The sequence below is a fragment of the Callithrix jacchus genome, chromosome X, assembly GCF_049354715.1.
Source record: "Callithrix jacchus isolate 240 chromosome X, calJac240_pri, whole genome shotgun sequence".
Lineage (NCBI taxonomy): Eukaryota > Metazoa > Chordata > Mammalia > Primates > Cebidae > Callithrix > Callithrix jacchus.
The window spans coordinates 65311948-65339795 of record NC_133524.1 but is presented as its reverse complement, the minus strand read 5'-3'; the positions used below and the strand labels follow the sequence as shown (position 1 = coordinate 65339795).

General features: G+C 39.2%; 1 protein-coding gene and 1 pseudogene across 10 annotated transcripts in view; both read left to right on the top strand.

The window, feature by feature from the left end:
- The window catches only part of OPHN1 (oligophrenin 1), a 426354-nt gene that overhangs the window by 329527 nt on the left and 68979 nt on the right, over positions 1–27848 (top strand). For all 10 annotated transcript variants that reach the window (XM_078363585.1, XM_078363584.1, XM_078363579.1 and 7 more), the window contains 3 exons: positions 1718–1776; positions 2756–2861; positions 24610–24769. In XM_078363585.1, the coding sequence (XP_078219711.1) occupies positions 1718–1776; positions 2756–2861; positions 24610–24769 (325 nt within the window). The remainder of the gene's footprint in view (positions 1–1717; positions 1777–2755; positions 2862–24609; positions 24770–27848) is intronic.
- On the top strand, positions 12921–12984 carry LOC118150779 (U6 spliceosomal RNA; annotated as a pseudogene).

Here is a 27848-nt window from a genome sequence, read left to right as displayed (position 1 = left end):
TTTGCATTTTTCAACAGGCAGGGGATATGGGTTTGTATGAAATATTTTTAAAATAAAAAAATTTTTATATGAAATATCTCATTTTTAAATATTTTGATCATTGATTCAATTCCATTTCACTTTTATACACTGTGCTGGACAAAGGAGAAATGTCAGAAGGCCTCATGTAGCTGTTTGACTACCAGTTTGCCAGCTCCTCTGGAGCAGTGGCATCTGTTCTTGTGGTTTTATCATCTGTCCAGGTTCCTGATTTTCACATCTGCTTCTCTGATGTAGCAGAGCCTTGTATCTAGCTTCTTAGTAGATATCTCCTTCCTGAGGCCTCCCTGAGCATCTCTACTTTCCTCTTAATCAACTTACTGTATTCACTCACCCAAACCAAATTGCTCTCTTGCCATCATACCCAATCAAAGAAGGAGTTCTTTTGTTAATATTTTTTAAAAAACTCTCCTCACCTATTCTTTCTATGCTTTGTCACGCAGGCTGGAATGCAGTGGTGTGATTATGACTCATTGCCGCCTTGCCCTCCCACCATACCCTTCTCTCTCTCAGGCTCAAGTGATCTTCCCACCTCAGCCCCTTGAGTAGTCTGGACTACAGGCACTCACCACCATGCCCAGCTACTGTTTTTACATTTTTTTTAAGAGGTGGGGGGGTCTCATTAAGTTGACCAGACTGGTCTTGAACTCTTGGGCTTAAGTGATTCTCCTAACTTGATCTCTCAAAGTGCTCAGATTACAGGTGTCAGCCACCATGCCTAGCCCTTCTGTCTTTTATTTATCTTTTGCTTGGATTACTGCAATAACAACAGTGGCAGGCAGTGTAGTATAGTAATTAAGAGCATGGACCCAGGAGACAAGACTTCCTGCTTCTGCCATTTATTAGCTGTGTAATTTTGGATGAGTTCTTTAACTTCACTAGGCCTCAGTTCCCACATCTATAAATTGGAAACAGTACCCACCTCACAGAGTTGTTACAAGCTTTATAAATGGGTTAATACATGTAAATCTATTAGAGCAATACAGAGTTTGCTATTCTTATAATTATTGGTTGATTTCTTACTTTCTCTGAGCCACCTACCATGTACCTTTATTTTATCATCATACTTGTCCCACTGCATTGCAAGTTTTGTGTATGGTGCTCTTCTCTACTAAACTATTAGCTTCTTGGAGGTTTGGACTATTTCTGTTTGTTTCTGGATTCCCAATACCTGGCATAATGCCCTGTACAAGTAGATGCTCAGCTAGTGTTTTTTGACTAAGTGAATAAACCCATTTGAGCCTGAGATTCCTCTTCCTATAAATGGGGATTTGAGTAACTGTTCTGCCTCACAGGATTATTGTAAGCGTCAATTGGGAGCACAATTGCAAAAGCACTTTGGAAATTCTAAGGATCTGTCTATCAAATTGTAAGAGATTCATGGTAACATTCAGAATGGGCCCCCTTTGGAATTTTGCAGGACTGGTTTGTGCCTCTTTTCTCTTTTGGGAGCTAATTGGAGACTTTGCCAGAGGCCTCAGTCCATGCTCTTGCAGGTCTTTTGTTGAATTACTAGCTACTTGGATTACCCTGATGAAGCTTCAGGTTAAGAGAAAAATGAATATAATCCCACTAAGTTGTAGGGTTCAGAAATGTCAGCCTTACTGTCTCCAGAACTAAGAATCCAGTACCCAGCTGCATACTTCCCAAAGAAACTGACAATTTTCATTCATTCCAGGAATCTTTCTGAACCTGTCATGACTTATAGGCTTCACAAAGAGCTGGTCTCTGCTGCCAGTAAGTATTTATGTTACTAATTAACTGTATTGTCCTAGTTTCTTAATGTTTACTGCAATTAGCCTAGAAAATTGTTTGGAGAAGTGATTGAGGGCACAGAAACCTAAAACACATAAACAAATTATGCACAACTGCCAAATGAGAGTATTCTTGCTTGTTGTCTAACTCAAGAGTTGTATTATTTTTCATAATTAGTGTTACTTAAGAGGGCTTGAGAAAATTGGTTAACTTGAGGAATATGATGAATATAAAGACTTTATTTATATATTTATTCATTGCCTCTTCCATCAGAACAAGAACATTTGCTCGCATTACCAGGGGACAGCAAAATGGTTACACGACAATTGCTGTTTCAACTTCCTTCAGCATTTTGCCTGTTTAAAAGCTTTTCCATTGTGTTGTGAACCATTGTTCTTAATCTGATAGCTCCAGCGTCACATTTTCTAGATGAGAAAACTGAGGGAGAGGACGTTAGTACATGGGAAATAAGGCATATAGAATCACCCCCAAAAGTTGGCGATTAAAGAAGCATTGAAAGTTTTGGCTAAGGTCACTGTATGGGTGCCCCTCCCACTTCAACATTACCCTTATTCTGCATCATATCCTGTGTGGTGTTCAGGAAAAAGATTCAGGGGATTTAACATCATAATGGGTCTTTGTTGAAACAAGGGAGCTTTTTTCTTTACTTCTGGGCTCTCTCAGTGATTTTCACAGGAATCCAGAGGCAGCAGCACACTTCTTAGTACCAAAAGGAAGGTGGATGGGAATAGGTTTCCAGCTGGAAGTTTATCTGTGAGACTTTAGAAACAACCTTCTGTGCCTGGACTTCTGACTCTGTCTGAGACAGTCTTCTCTCTCTCTCTCTCTCTTTGTACTTGCGTGTGTGTGTGTGTGTGTGTGTGTGCATATACATGTAAAAATTTGCTTGATCTAGTTGCCCAGAATGCCAAACCATTTATCTCCTACTGTTCTCTCCCAGAGTCTGACAACCTGGATTACCGCCTGGGAGCTATTCACTCCCTGGTATATAAGCTACCAGAAAAGAACCGAGAGATGCTAGAACTTCTGATAAGACACTTGGTCAAGTAAGTAACTGCTGGATTTTCAGAAAAAGTTTCTCTTAGATGACTGGCCCATGTGGTTGGACTACACAGAAACTGCTTCACAGCTCTTTCAGCCCCAGCCCTTAACTGCTTCCTTGGAAGGCTGAGTGTTCTGTGAGGAAGGCTATTTTGCCTTGACCCATGTATATATCCTCTTGGAGTCATCATGCATGTGGATTGTCTCAGTTGAAAGGTAACAGCAAGGTAGAGTGGAGTGGACATAGGCTTTGCTGTCAGATGAACCTGGTTTTGAATTGGAGCTCTCTAACTGATTTAGCTATATAATCTTAGGCAAACCTCTCTGAATCTGTTTGATCATCTGTACAGTCCCTACAGTGAAGGCCAGTTATGTGGATTAGAATGGACACAGGTAAAATGCATGTCACATGAGTGGCTTTCAAGAAATGGAACTTTTTGTTAAGGTTCTGGTCCACTTCTTGCCCTGGTGTGGCTGACAGTAACAGACAGTGGGATTATGGAAAATAGTCCTGGTGATGGGCACTGAGGCAGGCAGGTGAAAGGGGCACATGTATTGCACAGTGATGCTTCCTGGCCAGAGGATTTAATATTGTAAATCAAGATGAATTTACTTGGCTCAAAAAAGGCAGAAAGTGTTCTGTCCAGGAGCCAGCAGACCTGAGCTCTAGTTTCATTTCTGCTTTCTGCTATTAGTTCATTTTATGACCAGGAACAGGTCATTCTTAAGGCCTCTCTTGGTGTACTAAACAGTAAAGCAATGTGAAAATAAGTTTAAAAATTATAATGTATTTTAAGTTTATATATTTAACAAGTACAGTTGTCTGCATACTCAAAAGATGCAGTAATCATACATTTTAGCCTCAGTTGGAGAGGATCTCAAACACCTAAATTGAGGCCTTTAATGAAGGCGAGTTTCCAGGTTAATGGCTCTTTTGGCCTCCCCCTGTAGTAAATTCTGAGTGCTTTGCCTATCTGGACCTTGAGTTTTCCTATTATATGTGAGATCTCCAAATCTGATTCAGCTCTGACTTTCAAGGGCTGTTTTTTACACTTCTATAGCAAATGAATATTATGGACACTGATATAGGTAATAAGCAGAATTAACAAGAGAGGATAGCTTTTATATTTATTGCCAGTGTTTGCAATTTGAGCAAATAGAGGACAGTAAGAGGCATATGCTCTCCAAAAAGTAGTTTGTGATAATCTCAGTAAATGTACAAAACCCAGCAAAGAAACCATTTGCATGTTAATGTAAAGTTACCCTGGAAGAGTCTTTGGCTCAAGTTCTAGATCTGCCACAAATATGCTGTGTGACCTAGAGAAAGTCTCTCCCACTCTCTGGGCCACAAGTTTGTTCATCTATAACACAAAGGGACTGAAGCAGCTAATCCCAAAAGGTTCCTTCAGCTCTGACTTTCTGAGAGTCTCAACATGTTACAGGAGCCAAGGACTCAATTGAGGATGTCCCTGCTTAGTGAGCGACAGTGTGCCTGCCTCTATCTGCCCAAAGGCTGAATGCCTGGCTTACTTCAAGAATCTTAGTCCTCAAATTCTTGAAATCAGAAGAAGACATGAACAAATAGATCACAGAAATAGCATGGCAAATACTCTTAAATATATGGAAATATACTCAAGTTCACTCATAGTAACAAAAATACAAATTAAACCTATACTGAGCTACCATTTATTGACAGATCCTAACATTTGTTAATGAGACTATGGGGAAACTGTCCTCTACTAAATTTATCATATTAATGCAGTACAGTTCCAGAAGAGGGGATTTGGCAATACCTAACAAATCCGCATATTCAGTTATCCTTTGACCCAGCAAAACAAGGCATATAATATGTTTGCTTTTTTTTTTAAGGCATGTACTCTAACGATACACCTTCACAAATACAAACAACACATGCACAAGGTTTGTCATTGCAGCACAGTTTTCAAAAGCAAAAGATTGGAAACAGCACAAATATCTGAAAATAGGGGACAAGTCAAGTAAATAAGGGTGTATTCAACAATGTAGTGTTATGTAGTAATTTAAAAAAAAGAATGAGGAAGACCTCTATGAACTTTGTTTTGTAGTGGTTTCTGGGGTGTATTACTATTTTCCAGCATGTAAAACAAACAATTACATTTAAAAAACTCAAGCTGTAAAACAAGGTTTATAATATGCTAGCTTTTCTTTTGCAAGAAAAAAGAGGAAAATAAGATTATGTAAGAATGCACACACATTTCAAAAAAATTTTTGTCAACTGAATCATACACTAAGATAAATTAAAAAAAAACTAATGACTCCAAAAGTTAAATGTATAGTTGCCATAAATCCAGCAATTCCACTCCTAGGTATAAACCTAAGATAAATGAAAACATGTGTCCACACAAAAACCTGTACACAAATGTCCATAGCAGCATTATTCGTAGTTGTCAAAAAGCAGAAACAACCCAAATGTCTGTCAACTAATGAATAGGTAAACAAAATGTGATATACAGGCAATGGAATATTATTCAGCTATAAAAAAGGATGAAGTACTGATACATGCTACACCAAGGATAAACACTAAAAGCATTATGCTAAGTAAAAAAAAAACAAGATACAACAGTACATATATTATATGATTCCATTTATATGAAATGTTCAGAATAGAAAAGTCCATAGAGAAAGTTGATGAGTGATAGTCTGGGAAATGGGGGCTTGAGAAGTATGGGGGTAATTGATGATGAGTGTGAGGCTTCTTTTTGGAATGATGAAAATTTCTGGAATTAGATAAGGTGACGGTTGCACAGCTCCATGAATATACTAAAAACCATTTAACTGTACCCTTTAAAAGGGTGAATTTTATGATATGTGAAATATATTTCAATAAACTTGTTATAAAAATAAACTAACGAAAGTGGTTATTATGGTGGATAGATGTGGTAAGTAGCGTGTAGGGGATAGGGATAAGAGCTGGATTCCTCTAAGTACAACTCCTTATATATTTCTGACTAATAATGTTTTACATATCCAAAAAATAAAATTAAATCAAAAATTATAAACCATAAAACAACACCAAAAAAAGCAAATGAATTTAATGAACATAAGTGTTTATCAACTTGATAACATAATCACAGAGAGAAAGCAGTTATTTCAACTAACTTGTCAGCACAGTCCTCTGACTCGTCCTTAATGAGATATACTCTAGAAACAAGAAGAGCAAATTTTTAAGCATCACTCGGTAGGTTTATTTATAGTAGTAATGTAATTTAACTTGAAACACACACACATCTTATAAAGAGCAAAGAAGTAAATATGTTAATGTTATCATAAGCTAAGCTATATAGTGTACAAAAAAGAGACACAGATATAAAATTAAAGACATAATTTTATAACATTAAAATTAAATTAAGAATGTCAATATGAATCCATAATTTAAAGAGAAAGCAACAAGAAGAAAAAACTTTATTCACTGAAGCAGTCTTGAAGGGATTCTACCCAAAAAGAAGTGAATATACTTAATGTGCAGTTTTTTGTTTTTAAATAGCATTTCCTTTACAAAGCAATCAGAATGGCTGATTCCATGTCTAGAGCAAGGAAAATACAAGGTTAGTCTTGTATAAATAGTACCACAGAGCAAGAAAGAATGGAGTCACACCAATAGTGTCATGTTCAAAGGACATGGAAACCTTGAAAGGGCTGACACTGATGATGTTTGAGTCAATCTGAACATCAGTAACAATAAAAAATGTATTTGATTATTACATGTTGAAAACCAAAACTCCTGGAGGTGGATAGAGGAAGGAAAGTTCTTTAATGCAGAAAGAATATCAGCTAATATACGTAGGAAGAATGGCAGAATTAGAAAAATCATTAGTTTGCAGTCTAAGTGGTCTGTTTTAGACATGAATCAAATCTATTGGGTAAAAGAGTATTGAGGAATAGGATCTTGACATTATTCCAGTGTATTACTGACAGGTTACCTACTAATCACAAATTTTAAAAATGTATCTTTACAATGAATCTATCTGGCAGATACCACCTTAAGTAATTGATCAAAGTTAGCATAAGTAATAATGGAGCTGGCCAGGCACGGTGGCTCATGCCTGTAGTTCCAGCACTTTGGGAGGTCGAGGCAGGTGTATCATCTGCGGTCATGAGTTCAAGACCAGCCTGGCCAACGTGGTGAAACTCCGTCTCTAGAAAAGTACAAAAATTAGCCACGCATGATGGTGAGTGCCTGTAATCTCAGCTACCCTGGAGGCTGAGACAAGACAATTGCTTGAACCTGGGAGGTGGAGATTGCAGTGAGCCGACATCATGCCATTGCATTCCAGTGTGGGTGACAGAGCAAGACTCAACTGCTCCCTGCCCCACCAAAAAAAAGTAATAATGGAACAAACCACCTTATATACCTCCTAAATAGATATAAAAATTTTAAAACATAAACTGAAATATTTTTGCCAAAAATATGTAGCCTGAATCAAATTATTTTTTTTCAGTTTGCAGGAAATAAAGAGTATAGATAAACACAGAGTGTTTGACATTCTATAAAACTTTTGAAGGCCAGGCTCAGTGGCTCACGCCTGTAATCCCAGCACTTTGGGAGACCGAGGAGGGCAGATCACAAGATCAGGAGTTCAAGACCAGCCTGGCCAATATGATGAAACCCTGTCTCTACTAAAAATACAAAAAAATTAGCCAGGTGTAGTGGTGTGTGCCTGTAATCGCAGCTACTTGGGAAGCTGAGGCAGGAGAATTCCTTGAAATTGGGAGGCTTAGGTTGCAGTGAGCTGAGATTGCGCCACTGCACTCCAGCCTGGGCAACAGAGCGAGACTCCGTCTCAAACAAACAAACAAAAAGAAACAAAAACACTTTTGAAAAGGCTTGGACTTTCCAAAAAGTCAATGTTGTGGGAAAAAGTGGTAGAGGTACTGTTCTACATTAAGAGACTAAAGAAACAAATGCAGTACAAGAGCTTGGATTGCATCCAGATTTGAAAAACACAGCTATAAAAGACTTTTTTCTCCTGTAACATTTGAGAAAATTGGAATATGGACTAGATATTAGATGATATAGAATTATTGTAAATTTTCTAAGAAGCAAACATGTTATTGTGGTTTTATAGGAAAATGTGCTTATTCTTTGACAATGAATGCTGAAGTATTTAGGGTTGAAGCAATTTACTTTCAGAGGATTAAGAAAAAAATATAGAAAGAGAAAGCAAATGTGGTAATATGTTAATTTTTGAATCTAGGTATAGACAGTATGAGTCTTCCTAGTACCACGCTTCCAACATTTTGCATGTTTGAAAAAGTTTATAATGAAAATTGTAGGGAAATGTAAATAAAAAATTGACTTCGTTTCAATAGAGAAATTTACACAGGAGAAGAAGAAAATTCATGTGTTTTTAAAATGCACATGATTATCCTGCCTGTCAACTGCTGCTTTCATCATCAATTACGATGAGTGCATTTATGCCTTGGTACTGTGTTTCTACTGCCTACCTGTTTTCCAGGCTAATAACAGGTAGACCCAAACTGACCTCAGCCAATTTGAAGTTCCCAATTATCCAGTTCTTTTTGGTTAGTATCTGCGGCTTCTATTAGTCAGAGATGGGAGAACTCTAAGGTCACCTCCCTGGCAATCTTACTACCAGTGGAATATTACAATAGAAGCAAGCTTTGGACCTAATTCTGCCATCCTTACAGCTATTTATCAGAAGGCAGAGGAAAAATGACTTGTACAACCTGTTCTGCAAACTCAGATGAAGTCCCAGCTCTCTGTCCTTTCAGATGCCCTGCCAGCATCTTGAATGAAAGGTTCACTGGAGGCAGATAAGATTGGAGTCAGGCAATAAAATTCTGCAATCTAGTACCCCTTTGTAACCATAGTCCTGGGCTACCGTTCTGAAGGGTATGGGTTATTAGGCTTACTAGATTCTTAAAATTTTTCTAATAATATTTCTCTTATTTGAGAAGCAATACTGTGCATTGTAAAAATTAGAAAATATTAAAAAAGCAGAAAATAAGTAAAAGCGTTCTATTCCCAACCTTCAGTAATCATTACTGTTTATGTAGTTTAGGTTCTTTCAGATCTTTTTCTCTCCCCCCTCTCTCTCTCTCTCTCTCTTTCTCTTTCTCTGTGTGTGTGTGTGCACGTGTGCGTGTGTACATGCATGCATTTTTGTATACACATACATGTTTGCTCTTTTTACCAAAATGAGATTATGCTGTTCTTTAGTCTACTTTTATTATTTTAACAATTTTGACTTTTCCAGACCATATTACCATTTTCCCAGTTGACCCAAAAAGTGGCCTTTTATAGATGCTTGTCCAATCTGGTATTCAATGTAGGGCCACACATTATTTATGTCTTCTTTGTCTTTTTAATCTAACACAGTGCCTTTTTTCTTTCTTTTTTCTTTTAAATTATACTTTAAGTTCTGGGATACATGTGCAGAACGTGCAGGTTTGTTACACAGGTATGCCCATGACATGGTGGCTTTGCTGCACCCATCAACCCATCATCTACATTAGGTATTTCTCCTAATGCTATCCCTCCCCTAGCCCCTTACCCCCCCGACAGGCCCTGGTGTGTGATGTTCCCCTCCCTGTGTCCGTGTGTTCTCATTGTTCAACTCCTACTTATGAGTGAGAACATGCGGTGTTTGGCTTTCTGTTCCTGTGTCAGTTTGCTGAGAATATGGTTTCCAGTTTCATCCATGTCCCTATAAAAGACATGAATTCATCTTTTTATATAGCTGCATAGTATTCAGTGGTATATATGTGCTACATTTTCTTTATCCAGTCTATCATTGATGGGCATTTGGGTTGGTTCCAAGTCTTTGCTATTGTGAAAAGTACTGCAGTAAACATACATGTACATGTGTCTTTATAGTAAAATAATTTATAATCCTCTGGGTGTATACCCAGTAATGGGATTGCTGGGTCAAATGGTATTTCTTGTTCTAGATCCTTGAAGACTGGCCACACTGTCTTCCACAATGGTTGAACTAATTTACACTCCCACCGACAGTGTAAAAGTGTTCCTATTTCTCCACATCCTCTCCAGCATCTGGTGTCTCCAGATTTTTTAATGATCGCCATTCTAACTGGCGTGAGATGGTATCTCAATGTAGTTTTGATTTGCATTTCTCTAATGACCAGTGAGGATGAGCATTTTTTCATATGTTTGCTGACCCTCATGTATGCCTTCTTTTGTAAAGTGTCTGTTTATATCCTTTGCCCACTTTTTGATGGGGTTGGTTTTTTCTTGTACATTTGTTTAAGTTCCTTGTAGATTCTGTATATTAGCCCTTTGTGAGATGGATAGACTGCAAACATTTTCTCCCATTCTGTAGGTTGCCTGTTCACCCTGATGATAGTGTCTTTTGCTGTGCAGAAGCTCTTTCGTTTAATTAGATCCCATTTGTCATTTTCGGCTTTTGTGGCCATTGCTTTTGGTGTTTTAGTGATGAAGTCTTTGCCCATGCTTATGTCCTGAGTGGTATTGCCTAGGTTACTTCTATGGGTTTTATGGTTTTAGGTCTTATGTTTAAGTCTTTTTTTTTTTTTTTTGAGATGAAGTCTCACTCTTTCACCCAGGCTGGAGTGCAGTGGCACAATCTTGGCTCACTGCCACCCCCACCTTTTGGGTTCAAGCAATTCTCCTGCCTCAGCCTCCCAAGTCGCTAGACTATAGGCACATGCCACCACACCTGGCTAATTTTTTATATTTTTAGTAAAGATGGGGTTTCACCATACTGGCCAGGCTGCTCTCAAACTCCTGACCACATGATCCACCCAACTTGGCCTCCCGAAGTGCTGGAATTACAGTGTCTGACACATTTAAGTCTTTAATCCATCTGGAGTTCACTTTTGTATAAGGAGTAGTTTCTCTTTTCTGCATATGGCTAGCTAGTATTCTCAATAGCATTTATTAAATAAATTGCTTGTTTTGTCAAGTTTGTCAAAGATCAGGTGATTGTAGATGTGTGGTGCTGTTTCTGAAGCCTCTGTTCTGTTCCATTGGTCTATATATCTGTTTTGGTATCAGTACCAGGTTGTTTTGGTTACTGTAGACTTTTAGTATAGTTTGAAGCCAGGTAGTGTGATGCCTCCAGCTTTGTCCTTTTTGCTTAGGATTGTCTTGGCTATATGGGTTATGTTTTGGTTCTATATAAATTTTAAAGTAGTTTTTTTTCTAATACTGTGAAGAAAGTCAATGGTAGTTTGATGGGGATAGCATTGAATCTATAAATTACTTTGGGCAGTATGGCCATTTTCACAATATTGATTCTTCCTATAAATGAGCATGGAATATTTTTTCATTTGTTTGTGTCCTGTCTTATTTCTTTGAGCAGTGGTTTGTAGTTCTCCTTGAAGAGGTCCTTTACATCCCTTGGAAGTTATATTCTTAGGTATTTAATTCTCTTTGTGGCTGTTGTGAATGGGAGTTCACACACGCTTTGGCTCTCTGTCTATTATTGATGTATAGGAATGCTTGCAATTTTTGCACATTGATTTTGTATCCAGAGACTTTGCTGAAGTTAGTTATCAGCTTAAGGACATTTTGGGCTGAGATGATGGAGTTTTCTAAATATGCAATCATGTCATTTGCAAACAGAGACAATTTGACTTCCTCTTTTCCTATTTGAATACCCTTTGTTTCTTTCTCTTGCCAGATTGCCCTGGCCAGAACTTCCAATACTAATACTATGTTGAATAGGAGTGGTGAGAGAGCACATCCTTGTCTTTTGCCAGTTTTCAAAGGGAATGCTTCCTGTTTTTGCCCATTCAGTATGAATATGGTTTTGTCATAAATAGTTCTTATTATTTTGAGATATGTTCCATCAACACCTAGTTTATTGAGAGGTTTTAGCATAAAGGGGTGTTGAATTTTATCAAAGGCCTTTTCTCCATCTTGTGAGATAATCGTGTGGTTTTTGTCATTGGTTCTGTTTATGTGATGGACTATGTTTATTGATTTGCATATGTTGAACCAGCCTTGCATCCCAGGGATGAGACTGATTTGATCGTGATGGATAAGCTTTTTGATGTGCTACAGGATTCAGTTTTTCAGTTTTTTGTTGAGGATTTTCGTGTTGTTGTTCAACAGGGATATTGGCCTGAAATTTTCTTTTTTGTGTGTGTGTCTCTGCGAGGTTTTGGTATCGGGATGATACTGGCCTCATAAAATGAGTTAGGGAGAAGTGCTTCTTTTTCTGTTGTTTGGAATAATTTCAGAAGGATTGGTACCAGCCTCTCTTTTTACCTCTGGTAGAATTCAGCTGTGAATCCATCTGGTCCTGGGCTTTTTTTTGGTTGGTAGGCTATTATTTACTGCCTCAATTTCAGAACTTGTTATTGGTCTATTCAGGGATTTGACTTTTTCCTGGTGTAGTCTCAGGAGGGTGTATATGTACAGACATTTATCCATTTCTTCTAGATTTTCTAGTTTATTTGCATAGAGGTATTTATAGTATTCTCTGATTGTAGTCTGTATGTCTGCGGGATCAGTGGTGATATCACCTTTATCATTTTTTATTGTGTCGATTTGATTCTTCTCTCTTCTTTATTAGTCTTGCTAGTGGTCTATGTGTTTTGTTAATCTTTTCAAAAAAAAACCAGCTCCTGGATTCATTGATTTTTTTTAAGGGTATTTCGTGTCTCTATCTCCTTCAGTTCTGCTCTGATCTTTGTTATTTCTTTTCTTCTGCTAGCTTTTGAATTTGTTTCCTCTTGCTTCTCTAGTTATTTTAATTGTGATGTTAGGGTGTCTATTTTAGATCTTTCCTGCTTCTCCTGTGGGTGTTTAGTGCTATAAATTTCCTTCTAAACACTACTTTACCTGTATTCCAGAGATTCTGGTACATTGTGTCTTTGTTCTTATTGGTTTCAAAGAACTTATTTTATTTCTCCCTTAATTTCGTTATTTACCCAGTAGTCATTCAGGAGCAGATTGTTCAGTTTCCATGTAGTTGTGTGGTTTTGAGTGAGTTTCTTAATCCTGAGATCTAATTTGACTGCACTGTGGTCTGAGAGACTTTTTGTTATGATTTCCATTCTTTTGAAGTTACTGAGAAGTGTTTTGGCAGCACATATACTAAAATTGTGATGATACAGAGAAGATTAGCATGCCCCTGCACAGTGCTTTTTTTTTATTATACTGGTTTACTAACAAGAGAAGACTAATTGTCCTATAGAATGTTACTTCCTAGTTTTGTCTACTTTCTTCTTTGTCATATATTTCAGCTAGATCCTCTACTTCCTGTATTTTTTTGTAAAGTAGAAATTATATCTAAAGGCTGGATGGCGTCAAGTTAACTAATTGTTGGCTGGAACAAATCATAGGTGATGTTGTATACCATATGCTGCATCACATTTGAAGATGTGTAAGATAGGTTGATTCACTTCATGGATGTTAAGATTGACCATTGCTATATCTTTCTACCCTGTTAATGCACAGCTGGGAGTGTCTGTACAATATTTTCAGCCAGTCCATATGTCTTTAATACATCTAGGCAATGATAATTCATTTTTGCCTTATGTTTTGCTCATTAACAAAGCCTTTGGTGTTGACTAGAGATAAAGTTAGCTGAAACTTATAGGAACTGCTCTAGCTTTTATCTGTGTCTTTTAAATACTCGTTAGTAACCCCTAGAGTATGTAGAGTATGTATGTATTCACAAATAAAATACTATAATCATAACTAACATGTTTTAGAGTATACATGAAAACTAACAGACATATAAACCAAATTTCATCAGTTCTCATAACACTTTTTTAAAATTGTAATCTGAATTTTATACACATCTGAGAATCAATGGTTTCTTAAAATTACAATTGTCAGGCGACCATTTTGATGTAATTATCATAGCCTCCGCATGCATGAACTTGTAATAGCTGCTTATATTATAGTCACTTAAGTTAAATTATGTTCACTGTTGAGTTTATTTTCTATTTAAATATCTTTAAAAATATTATATGATGATATGACAATGAAATTACTTTTCCTTCTTAGTGGTATATAAATAATGTTGGGCTTGTAACTGATGACCGATGAAATTCATGACATCATATGGACTTTGTTGAAGTATTTAAAGTAAAGTAAAATAATATAATACCAGTAAAGGAAGCCAAAGCTGTCAGCCCTTAAAAAAAGGCACCATCCTTGGGGAGAAGGACCTATTCACTTGTGACCCTGACTCACTGTCCCCTTCCACTGTTGTCTTTTCCTTTCAAAGAACTTTTTACTATGCAAGATTTCAAGTATATATGAAAAGAGAGGAAACAGTATAGGGAAGTCTTGTGTTTCTATCACCCCTCCTTTAACTGTAATCAGCACATGGTCAATCTTGTTTTATCTATATCCTCACCCATTTTCCCTCTACCCATTTAATTTGAATCAAATCCAAGACATCATATTATTTCATTCATAAATATTTCAGTTTATGTCTTGAAAAGATGAGAATACTTTATAAATATTATCATATCTAAAAAGAAATGAGTAATACTATTATCAATTATTCTGTGTTCAAATTTCTGCTTCCTTTTTTGTTTTGTGTTTTCAGGGGCTTTGTGTGCGTGTATGTGTGTGTGTGTGTGTGTGTGTGTGTGTGTGTGTGTGTGTTGTGTATATATGTATGCATAGGGTGGGAAAGGCAAACACACTAATAGATGGTTCTGTATTCTTTTTTTTTTTTTAATTTTTTATTGGGTTTTAGGTTTTGGGGTACATGAGCAGAGCATGTAAGACAGTTGCGTAGGAACACACATGGCAGTGTGCTTTTCTTTCCTTCTCCCCTTCATCCACATTTGGCATTTCTCCCCAGGCTATCCCTCCCCACCTCCCCCTCCCACTGGCCCTCCCCTTTTACCCACAATAGACCCCAGTGTTTAGTACTCCCCTTTCTGTGTCCATGTGTTCTCATTTTTCATCACCCACCTATGAGTGAGAATATGCAGTGTTTCATTTTCTGTTCTTGTGTCAGTTTGCTGAGGATGACGTTCTCCAGATTCATCCATGTCCCTACAAACGACACAAACTCATCATTTCTGATTGCTGCATAATATTCCATGGTGTATATGTGCCACATTTTTCCAATCCAGTCTATTATCAATGGGCATTTGGGTTGATTCCAGGTCTTTGCTATTGTAAACAGTGCTGCAATGAACATTCGTGTACATGTGTCCTTATAGTAGAACGATTTATAGTCTTTTGGATATATACCCAGTAATGGGATTGCTGGGTCAAATGGAATTTCTATTTCTAAGGACTTGAGGAATCGCCACACTGTCTTCCACAATGGTTGAACTAATTTACACTCCCACCAACAGTGTAAAAGTGTTCCTTTTTCTCCACATCCTCTCCGGCATCTGTTGTCTCCAGATTTTTTAATGATCGCCATTCTAACTGGCGTGAGATGGTATCTCAATGTGGTTTTGATTTGCATCTCTCTGATGACCAGTGACGATGAGCATTTTTCCATATGATTGTTGGCCTCATATATGTCTTCTTTGGTAAACTCTGATGACCAGTGACGATGAGCATTTTTCCATATGATTGTTGGCCTCATATATGTCTTCTTTGGTAAACTGTCTGTTCATATCCTTTGCCCACTTTTGAATGGGCTTGTTTGTTTTTTTCCTGTAAATCCGTTTGAGTTCTTTGTAAATTCTGGATATCAGCCCTTTGTCAGATGGGTAAACTGCAAAAATTTTTTCCCATTCTGTTGGTTGCCGATCCACTCTAGTGACTGTTTCTTTTGCCGTGCAGAAGCTGTGGAGTTTCATTAGGTCCCATTTGTCTATTTTGGCTTTTGTTGCCAATGCTTTTGGTGTTTTGTTCATGAAGTCCTTGCCTACTCCTATGTCCTGGATAGTTTTGCCTAGATTTCCTTCTAGGGTTTTTATGGTGCCAGGTCTTATGTTTAAGTCTTTAATCCATCTGGAGTTAATTTTAGTGTAAGGTGTCAGGAAGGGGTCCAGTTTCTGCTTTCTGCACATGGCTAGCCAGTTTTCCCAACACCATTTGTTAAACAGGGAATCCTTTCCCCCTTGCTTGTTTTTGTCAGGTTTATCAAAGATTGTATAGTTGTAGATATGTTGTGTTTCCTCCGGTGCCTCTGTTTTGTTCCATTGGTCTATATCTCTGTTTTGGTACCAGTACCATGCTGTTTTGATTACTGTAGCCTTGTAGTATAGTTTGAAATCCGGTAGTGTGATTCCCCCTGCTGTGTTCTTTTTGCTTAGAATTGACTTGGCTATGCGGGCTCTCTTTTGGTTCCATATGAAGTTCATGGTGGATTTTTCCAGTTCTGTGAAGAAAGTCAATGGTAGCTTGTTGGGGATAGCGTTGATTCTGTAAATTATTTTGGGCAGTATAGCCATTTTCACGATGTTAATTCTTCCTAACCATGAACATGGAATGTTTCTCCATCTGTTTGTGTCCTCTCTGATTTCGTTGAGCAGTGGTTAGTAGTTCTCCTTGAAGAGGTCCCTTACGTTCCTTGTGAGTTGTATTCCAAGGTATTTTATTCTTTTTGTAGCAACTGTGAATGGCAGTTCGTTCTTGATTTGGCTTTCTTTAAGTCTGTTATTGGGGTAGACGAATGCTTGTGATATTTGCACATTGATTTTATATCCTGAGACTTTGCTGAAGTTGCTTATCAGTTTCAGGAGTTTTTGGGCTGAGGTGATGGGGTCTTCTAGGTATACTATCATGTCGTCTGCAAATAGAGACAATTTGGCTTCCTCCTTTCCTATTTGAATACCCTTTATTTCTTTTTCTTGCCTGATTGCTCTGGCTAGAACTTCCAGAACTATATTGAATAGGAGTGGTGAAAGAGGGCATCCTTGTCAAGTGCCAGATTTCAAAGGGAATGCTTCCAGTTTTTGCCCACTCAGTATGATATTGGCTGTTGGTTTGTCATAAATAGCTTTTATTACTTTGAGATACATTCCATCGATACCGAGTTTATTGAGGGTTTTTAGCATAAAGGGCTGTTGAATTTTGTCAAATGCCTTCTCTGCGTCAATTGAAATAATCATGTGGTTTTTGTTTTTGGTTCTGTTTATGTGGTGAATTACGTTGATAGACTTGCGTATGTTGAACCAGCCTTGGATCCCCGGGATGAATCCTACTTGATCATGGTGAATAAGTTTTTTGATTTGCTGTTGCAATCAGCTTGCCAATATTTTATTGAAGATTTTTGCGTCTATGTTCATCATGGATATTGGCCTGAAGTTTTCTTTTCTTGTTGGGTCTCTGCCGGGTTTTGGTATCAGGATGATGTTGGTCTCGTAAAATGATTTGGGAAGTATTCCCTCTTTTTGGATTGTTTGAAATAGTTTTAGAAGGAATGGTACCAGCTCCTCTTTGTGTGTCTGGTAGAATTTGGCTGTGAACCCGTCTGGACCTGGGTTTTTTTTGTGTGGTAGGCTCTTAATTGCTGCCTCGACTTCTGACCTTGTTATTGGTCTATTCATAGTTTCAGCTTCCTCCTGGTTTAGGCTTGGGAGGACACAGGAGTCCAGGAATATATCCATTTCTTCCAGGTTTACTAGTTTATGCGCATAGAGTTGTTTGTAATATTCTCTGATGATGGTTTGAATTTCTGTGGAATCTGTGGTGATTTCCCCTTTATCATATTTTATTGCATCTATTTGGTTGTTCTCTCTTTTCTTTTTAATCAATCTGGCTAGTGGTCTGTCTATTTTGTTGATCTTTTCAAAAAACCAGCTCTTGGATTTATTGATTTTTGAAGGGTTTTTCGTATCTCAATCTCCTTCAGTTCGGCTCTGATCTTAGTTATTTCTTGTCTTCTGCTGGGTTTTGAGTTTTTTTGATCTTGCTCCTCTAGCTCTTTCTATTTTGATGATAAGGTGTCAATTTTCGATCTCTCCATTCTCTTCATATGGGCACTTATTGCTATATACTTTCCTCTAGAGACTGCTTTAAATGTGTCCCAGAGGTTCTGGCATGTTGTGTCTTCGTTCTCATTGGTTTCGAAGAACTTCTTTATTTCTGCCTTCATTTCATTGTTTACCCAGTCAACATTCAAGAGCCAGTTGTTCAGTTTCCATGAAGCTGTGCGGTTCTGGGTCGGTTTCTGTATTCTGAGTTCTAACTTGATTGCGCTATGGTCTGAGAGGCTGTTTGTTATGATTTCAGTTGTTTTGCATTTGTTGAGCAGTGCTTTACTTCCAATTATGTGGTCAATTTTAGAGTAGGTGTGATGTGGTGCTGAGAAGAATGTATATTCTGTGGATTTGGGGTGGAGAGTTCTGTAAATGTCTATCAGGTTTGCTTGCTCCAGGTCTGAGTTCAAGCCCTGGATATCCTTGTTGATTTTCTGTCTGGTTGATCTGTCTAATATTGACAGTGGAGTGTTAAAGTCTCACACTATTATTGTGTGGGAGTCTAAGTATCTTTGTAAGTCATTAAGAACTTGCCTTATGTATCTGGGTGCTCCTGCATTGGGTCCATATATGTTTAGGGTCGTTAGCTCTTCTTGTTTTATCGATCCTTTGACCATTATGTAATGTCCTTCTTTGTCTCTTTTGATCTTTGTTGCTTTAAAGTCTATTTTATCAGAGATGAGAATTGCAACTCCTGCTTTTTTTTGCTCTCCATTTGCTTGGTAAATCTTCCTCCATCCCTTTATTTTGAGCCTTTGTGTATCCTTGCATGTGAGATGGGTTTCCTGGATACAGCACACTGATGGGTTTTGGATTTTTATCCAATTTTCCAGTCTGTGTCTTTTGATTGGTGCATTTAGTCCATTTACATTTAGGGTTAATATTGTTATGTGTGAATTTGATACTGCCATTTTGATGCTAAGTGGCTGTTTTGCCTGTTAGTTGTTGTAGAATCTTCATTATGTTGATGCTCTTTAACTTTTAGTGTGATTTTGGAATGGCTGGTACTGGTTGTTCCTTTCTATGTGTAGTGCCTCTTTTAGGAGCTCTTGTAAAGCAGGCCTCGTGGTGACAAAATCTCTGAGTACTTGCTTGTTCGCAAAGGATTTTATTTTTCCTTCACTTCTGAAGCGCAGTTTGGCTGGATATGAAATTCTGGGTTGAAAGTTCTTTTCTTTAAGAATGTTGAATATTGGCCCCCACTCTCTTCTAGCTTGTAGTGTTTCTGCCGAGAGATCTGCTGTGAGTCTGATGGGCTTTTCTTTGTGGGTAACTCGAACTTTCTCTCTGGCTGCCCTTAGTATTCTCTCCTTTATTTCAACCTTGTTGAATCTGACGATCATGTGCCTTGGAGTTGCTCTTCTTGCAGAATATCTTTGTGGTGTTCTCCGTATTTCCTGCATTTGAGTGTTGGCCTGTCTTGCTAGGTGGGGGAAGTTTTCCTGGATGATGTCCTGAAGAGTATTTTCCAGCTTGGATTCATTCTCTTCGTCACATTCTGGTACACCTATCAAACGTAGATTAGGTCTTTTCACATAGTCCCACATTTCTTGGAGACTTTGTTCATTCCTTTTTGTGCTTTTTTCTCTAATCTTGGTTTCTCGTTTTATTTCATTGAGTTGGTCTTCGACTTCAGATATTCTTTCTTCTGCTTGGTCAAGTCGGCTATTGAAACTTGTGCATGCTTCGCGAAGTTCTCGTATTGTGTTTTTCAGCTCCTTTAATTCATTCATATTCCTCTCTAAGTTATCCATTCTTGTTATCATTTCCTCATATCTTTTTTTAAGTTCCTTAGTTTCTTTGCATTGATTTAATACATGTTCTTTTAGCTCACAAAAGTTTCTCATCATCCACCTTCTGAAGTCTAATTCCGTCATTTCGTCACAGTCATTCTCCCTCCAGCTTTGCTCCCTTGCTGGTGAGGAGTTTTGGTCCTTTCTAGGTGGCGAGGTGTTCTGGTTTCGGGTGTTTTCCTCCTTTTTTCGCTGGTTTCTTCCCATCTTTGTGGGTTTATCCGCTTGTCGTCTTCGTAGTTGCTGACTTTTCGTTTGGGTCTCTGAGTGGACACCCAGATTGTTGATGATGAAGTATTTCTGTTACTTGGTTTTCCTTCTACGAGCCTAGCCCCTTTGCTGTACGACTGCTGAGGTCCACTCCAGGCCCTGCTTTTTTGGGGTGCACCTCTAGCAGCTGTGGCACAGTGAGGGATGCTACCCGTTTCTTTTTCTGCTATCTTTGTCCCAGGATGATGCCTGCCAAATGTCAGTCTTTTGGATATAGAGGGGTCAGGGAGCTGCTTGAGGAGACAGTCTGTACTTTTTTGGAGCTCAATTGCTGAGCTGTGAGCTTTGTTGTTCATTCAGGGCTGTTAGGCTGCTATGTTTGATTCTGCTGCAACAGAGCTCATTAAAAAAACCCTTTTTTTCTCAAATGCTCTGTGTTGGGGGGTTCGGGCTTTATTTTTCGATGTCCAATGAGGTGTCCTGCCCAGCTAGAAGGCAGACTAGCCACTGTTTGGCTGCCGAGGCTCCGCCCTGCTGTTGTGTGATTCGCCCTGTTCCTGCAGGCTCTGCTGTGGTCTCTGCCACGCCCTGCCGCGGAGTCTCTTCGTTGTAGCGTGTTGCCTTGGCAACGGCAGGCTGCGTCAGCAGTGGGCGTGTATCTCAGTTGGGGCGGGTTGCCTTGGCAACGGCTGGCTCTGTCAGCAGTGGGCGTGTATCTCAGTTGGGGTGGGTTGCCTCGGTAGTGGTGGACGCCCCTCCCCCACAGAGCGTCTCGGACCGTCTGCTCGGGATAGTTTGAAATCGCGGTTTTGTTCGTCCCACTGGGTGTCCCAAACGATCTGTCCCTGCAATCCCCTGGGCTGGCCTACTGTCCAAGTCTCGTTCAGTCTCAAGTTTAGCCCTCTCAAGTCTCAGGTTGCCGGTTCAACAGGGCACCCAGACAAGCACGCCCTGTGGGGATTGCTGGGTAGGGCCGGCCGCCGCCGCCCCGGCTGCCAGCTTCACCAGGCAGGCCTACTGCCTGGCGTCCCGTGTCTTTTTTTATACTTGGGAGTTTCCCCGTTCTGTGGGCAACAAAGATCAGTCTGGAAATGCAGCTGTGACTCACCGTTTGCAGATTCAATGAGAGCTCCAATCCTGGGTTGTTCTCACAGCGCCATCTTGAGTCCGACCGGTCGGTTCTGTATTCTTCTAACAGGAGACACAGAGTGTGGTTGTCTTTGCCCTACGTTATTTTCAAGAGTATGACTTTCTTAGATTCTCTTAATTGTCAGAGCTGGAAGTTCACTTAGATCATCTAATAACTTCATTTTACAGATGAGGGAACAGATACCTAATGATGGAAAAAGATAGACCCAGAGACACTGTACTTTAGTAAAGGACCCAAAATTATTGAAGGTAGCTTTTTTGTTTAGGAGTCAGAGGGCATACAGTTCTTAGAGTCACTGGATGCTAAAGTTGGGCGAGACCTAAAAGTTCATATAGATAGCTTCTCATTCTCCCAGAGGTCTTAGTCTGGCAGTCTGTTGGCAAGATCCAGACCTCAAATATATTTTATTTGTCCTGCAGTGTTTTGGGAAAAATGTGATTGGCTTCAACATTTTAAAAATCCAGATAGTTCACATCAAAGTATACATTTCAGGAAAAAAAAGAGGATCTTAGCACGCTGGACTTGCATGCCTCCGTGGCAGTAATCTGTTGGAGTTGAGTAATGGTCTCTTGCTTTGGAATGGGCAGAAGCTTCTAATTTGCCATAGCCTCCACCACTCCCAAGTGTTTTAACAAATATTATATTAGAGTTACATTAGATGTGACCTAGGAATTTCCCTTTCTTAAAACTAGAGGTACTTCTGTTGATGATGTGTCTCTATGTGAGTGGTGGGAAAATGGTGGTCTAAAGAATGTCTGCTTGTTTAAATGTGGCAGCCACTTCTCACCAGGCCCATTTCTCTCATGTAAGTTACCTACCTTGCCCCTCTAGACATTTAAATTTATGTCCTCTAATCTAAACCATGCAGTCAGGGTTCTTTTATTCTCTGCTGGAGACTTATTTTTTTTTTGAGACAGAGTTTTGCTGTTGTTACCCAGACTGGAGTGCAGTGGCACGATCTTGGCTCACCACAACCTCCACCTCCTGGGTTCAAGCAATTCTCCTGCCTCAGCCTCCCGAGTAGCTGGGACTACAGTCGTGCACCACCATGACCAGCTAATTTTTGAATTTTTATTTTTGAGATGGAGTTTCGCTCTTATTACCGAAGCTGGAGTGCAATGGCGCGATCTCAGCTCACCGCAACCTCCACCTCCCGGGTTCAGGCAATTCTCCTGCCTCAGCCTCCTGAGTAGCTGGGATTACAGGCACATGCCACCATGCCCAGCTAAGTTTTTTTGTATTTTAGTAGCGACGGGGTTTCACCTTGTTGACCAGGATGGCCTTGATCTCTTGACCTCGTGATCCACCCTCCTCGGCTTCCCAAAGTGCTGGGATTATAGGTGTGAGCCACTGCGCCCGGCCTGGAGACTTCTTACAACCAACCTCAGTGGACTAGAGAGTTCAAGATTCCTTTGCTGTCAAATAACATCACATACTCTTGTTTTTGGTTTCATTCATCTTGTTAACCAACAATTTGGGATGTGACTTATCCCTTTTACTGGTTTGCAAAATATATAATAAAAAGAGGGATGCTAAATGCAAAGCAGTCTCCTCAAAGAATAGGTGAACTTCCAAATCTCCTAAGAAGGCTAAGAAGGAAGAGTATCCTAAATGGGATGCCAAGTAGCTTCCTCAGAGAAACAGAAGGTCATTTTAGCTTAGAAGAGCTCACATATCAGTTTTAATTTCTCTAGAAAGTTAGACAAGCAGGTAGTGGGATGCAGTGGAATGACTATAATACTTGGGTAGCAACAAATACGGGTTTGAATCTCTGTCTTGCCATATGACTTTGCTAAGTGCTTCACTCTTGGTAAACCTAGGTTTCAAAGCTAAAATATTCGCCTTTTTGGAGTTGTGATGATTCTGTGAACTGATGGGACACTGAACAAAGATCAGTTCCTTTCAAAGCTCACAAAAAGAGATAAGCAAGTGTCCTTACCTTTTTACTAGTGGTTTAGCCTTTTTGGGTGACTTAGTGGTAGCATGGAGATACTTTTCCATTTTAATATCTGAAAAAAAATTCTGTCACTAAAGAATAAAGGTTAATTGCAGGTGTATTGAAACTGTTAAAAGGAACATATCACTAGCCCAGCAATATCAAAACCTATGAATGGTTGCTGTTCATTTCCACCTGAAAGGTGCTTACACTTTGTCTAGGGCTTAACAGATTTCACACTAAGATTTGTCTAAGGATTCTGTTCCCCTCAGTTACCCACTCAGTGTTAAGAACCTGCCATTCTCTTCTGGGCCTTAGACTTGGTAGGTCTGGTGAATGAGTGTTTTGGATACACAGTTGGGCTGTCCCTATAGCCAAACTGACCAAAAGGGATTCTTGCCTTTTACTTGGCTGCCTCCAGCACTGTTTGAAAGAGCACCAGCGGAGCTCAATTCCTTTACAAATAATTTATTAGTACCTGCTGTGTGGGAGGCACACACATACTTGGAAGTTGTTTATCATCTAGTAAAGGAGGCAAATAAGTAAAGAGAAAATTGCAACTTACTTTGCTTGCCAGTGGTTTTAGTTAAGATGAACACAGTGGGCTCTGGGCTCCCTGAAGGAGATATAACATTATATGCATCTCCAAGGATAGATAGACATTTTGTAGATATAGGGAAAGGGGGACATTCTTGGTAGAGAGAACTATGTAAAAGAGGTATGGGGGTCTGCAACAATGTGGTATAACCATACAACCCTAATCTAAGCAGTTTAGTATAACAAGAGTGTCAGAGGTCAGCAATGCCTGAAGGCTCCTGAAGAGATAATAAAAACAACAGATACTTCCCGGGGTGCGAGGTACCATGCTAAAGTAGTTTATCTTTATTTTTTTAACGACTCTCTGAAGTGGATGCTATTTTCCCAGGTGGGGAAACTTAAGTTCAGAGAGGTTAGAGTGAGAGAACGCTCTGTTGCGCAGCTGGTGAGTGGCCATGCTGGGATTCAAACCCAGCTTCGGAGCCTAAGCTATGAGTAGGAATTGAATATAGGGATCAAGTTACTCAAGTTATGGAGGGCCTCATTTGCCACTTTGAAGAGAACTGGTCCTATCCCAAAGTGATAGGAAGCCACTAAAGGGAATTTAAGCAAGGCAAGTAACAAGGGATCAGAAAATCTGGGATTACAGGTTCTACTCTATAGCTAATTGACTGTGAAATTCCTTTTTTTCTTTGGGTCTTTTTTTCATCTGTAAAATAAGGAAGATAATCAAGGGCTAATCTTAATGATCCCTTTCAGGTCTTTCAGGTTTTTGCTTCTCTAAAGGTGGGAGGGAAGGGGGTTGGGAAGGGGCTGATTTAGGAAACTGGTAGGCATTCTCTCAATGTGCTTTGTCATTCTTTGTACATGCTTTATACTTATATGGGCTGTTCCTCTTGCTTTGAATGCCCTCTTGCTTCCCTCTTGCCTCTCCAAATAATATCCAACTAACCGTTGTCCCTCCCCACATCCCCATCTGTCTCTTAACTCCTTCAATGCTGTTAGCTAGGTTTGCTGTGTCTAACCACTTTGACTCCTAGTTTTATGCTATCTTGTATTCTTCGCTAATTGTCTCCTTTGTGACCTGTTCCTCCAATACATACTTGAGGCTGCTCCTTTCCTTCTACTTTTTAGTTTCTCTTACCCTCTTTAGAACCTAACACAGGCTTGGTTGTAAAAGGGTACTGGAGCAAATTTTGTTAATCTTGCCCCTTTTCTTCTGGCAGTGTGTGTGAGCACAGCAAAGAGAATCTTATGACCCCCTCCAACATGGGGGTGATCTTTGGGCCCACCCTGATGAGAGCTCAGGAGGATACTGTAGCCGCCATGATGAACATCAAATTCCAGAACATCGTGGTGGAAATACTAATCGAGCACTTTGGCAAGGTATGCTTTTTCTGTTCTCACCACCTCTCCTCCAAACATGTGACACCTTCCCCCAACTGTCTCTAAGTGCTGTGTCTTCCTCCATGGCTCATGTTGACAATGAAAGGAAATCCCTTTATGACACAACGACATTTAATGGCAACTCTGACCCTGGGAAATTCCTTCATTCAGCAAATATTGCTTAAGCTTATAACTATATTATTTTCAGACACCATGCTAAAGAAAAAGTCACTGTCTGTGCCTTTAAGGAGTTAACAATATATAATATGGAGACAGATGGGTAAATAGGAAAATGACAGTATAAAAATGGTTTATATACAATGAAACTGTAGGGGAGAAGATATTTATGTTCTCACCCATTGCTAGGTTCATGGCTAAGACCCCTATAACAAAAGACCAATTAACAAGAGAAAAGCATACAAACTTATTTAATAAGTTTTATGTGACACAAGAACCTTTAGAAATGAAGACCCAAGGAAACAGGTAAACTCTTGCATTTTTTATACTAAGTTTGATGAAGTGGATTGTTGTGAGGATTAGTGATTAGAGGACAGAAGGGTATGATCCAATAGTAATAAACTTAGGGGTATCTTAGCAAGGCTTGTTTGTTCAGATTCTTGGTGCTTCTGTGTCTTTGAGGATAGAGATGTACTTTTCCTCCAGTTATAGGGAGGGTACCTGTGGAATGACCTACTTTAGAGGAAGGTTAGAGAATTCTTTTATGGCCTGCTCCAGGGAAGAAGGTAGAGAAACCTTGCTTCTGCTGTTTCCACAAATGCCAAGGCACCATATTTTGGGATAGCAGGTCCTGAACTCCAGCAAAAGTATAAAGAAATCAATACTTATACTTATTTGAACGCCATCTCATTCCAAAAAAAATATGATAGTATATTTTATATCACATATATAAGGCATCATACATTATAATGAGGTGAAGTACAAAAAGTAAAACAAAGGTAGAGTCAGAAAATGATGCCCAGAGTGAGGTTAAGACAAATATTTATTGACAGTTCTTATACACTTGCAACAGATGGCCCTACTCTGGGGTATAAGCTTCATGGTAGCTAATGCCATCCTAGGGCAAATCATATTTCAATAAAGAAGGACAGGGAGGCAAAGGCAGTAGGACTTGGTGACTGGAAGTAGGGGATGTGGGAGAGGGAGATTTCTGAATCCTGATTTTCTGACTTGACTGACTGAGTGGAGAGGGCTGCCCTTCATACATATAAGAAATTCAGAATGGGAAAGTTTGAGGGAAATAGAGAAAAGTTCAGTTTGGGACAGGCGGCATTTGTGATTTCTGAAAGATATCCAGAGAGCAGTGCCTGGGGAGGAGTTGACTATGTGACTCTAAAGGGGATCAGAAAGCTTTTCTTTAAGGGACCATATAATAAATACTTCAGCCTTTGTAGGCCATGGATCTCTGTGACAACTACTTAGCTTTGCCATTGTAGTGAGAAAACAGCCATAAACAATATGTAAACAGATGGTTCTGGATGTGTTCTAGTAAAATTCGATTTACAAAATAGGAAACAGGCCTGTGGGCTGTAATTTGCTAACCCCTGTTCTAAAGCCCAGATGTGATAAATTGATAAATCAATTGATTCATTCAACAAATATGTATCAAGTACCCACTATATACCAGGTACTGTTTTAGGAACTGTAGATATCATCTTCATAGAGTTTATATTCAAAAGGAAGTAAACAAACAGTATTCAAAGTAAGTAAAATATATAATATTTTAGATTGTAACGAACATTGAGAAAAGCCAAGAAGGGAAATAGGAAGGGTTGGAAAGTGGTTTTGCAGTTTTAAATACAGAGAGGAAAGAAGAAAATAAGGAAATGAGGAGGGCCTCACAGAGAATATGACCTTTCAGCAGAGATCAATTAGAAGTAGAGGAATGATTCATTCAGCTATCCAGGGGGACAAAATTCTAGGCTGAGGAAATGGTTAAGTGCAAAATCCCAGAGGCAGAAGTGTGCCTGTCCTGTTCACAGTAGAGCAAGGAGGCCAGACTAGAATAGATTAAGCAAAAGACAAAATAGAAAAAGATGGGTTCAAAGAGATAATGGAGCGGGACAGAAGACTATATCCTGCAGTGGAACCTTAGAATCCACTGGAAAGATTTTGGATTTACTCTCTCTGGGTAAGTAGAAGGAGGGTTTTGAGCATGGGAGTGACACGATTTGATTTAGGCTTAACAGGCCTATTCTGGCTGCAATGTGGACAATAGCTGTGTTAGACAAGGGTAGAAGCAAGGAGACTAATTAGGAGGCTGTTTCAATAGTACAGTCTTAAAAACTGGTTATGCCTTGGATGAGAATGGTAACAGTGACGATGGAGAAAGTCAGTCATATTCTAAATATATTTTGAAGGTGGAGCCAACAGCATTTACTGACAAATCATATGCAGAGTATGAGAGAAAAAGAGAAGTCATGGGTAACGCCAAGCTTTATTTATTTTATAAATCTGAGCAGTTGAAAGGATAAAACTGCCAATTACTGAGGTGGGTAAAGCTGCGGGGATGAGTAGATTTGAATGAGAAGAGCAGGAGTCAGCTTGGGATATGTTAAATTAGCTATGCCCGTGAGATATCTGCAGTCAGAAGAGAACAGGATTAGAGAAACAGAGTTAGTCTTCAGTAGCATAGGGGTGGTGGTTACATCTGTGTGAATGAATATTCTTGTCTAGGGAGTACTTGTAGCAAAAGAATATGTCTGTGGTGGACATATAGAAACTGAAATTAAAAATATAGTACCATTTGCAAAAACTTAAATGAAATTCTTAGACGTAAGTCTAACAAAACATTTGTCGGTCTAATATGCTGAAAATTACAGATTGCTGATGGAGGAAATAAAAGAAAATCTAGATAAATTGAGATACATACTGTGTTCATGGAGTGGAAGACTCAACATGGTAAAGATGTCAATCTTTAAAAATTAATCTGTAAGTTTTTTTTTTTTTTTTTGAGACGGAGTTTCGCTTTTATTACCCAGGCTGGAGTGCAATGGCGCGATCTCAACTCACCACAACCTCCGCCTCCTGGGTTCAGGCAATTCTCCTGCCTCAGCCTCCT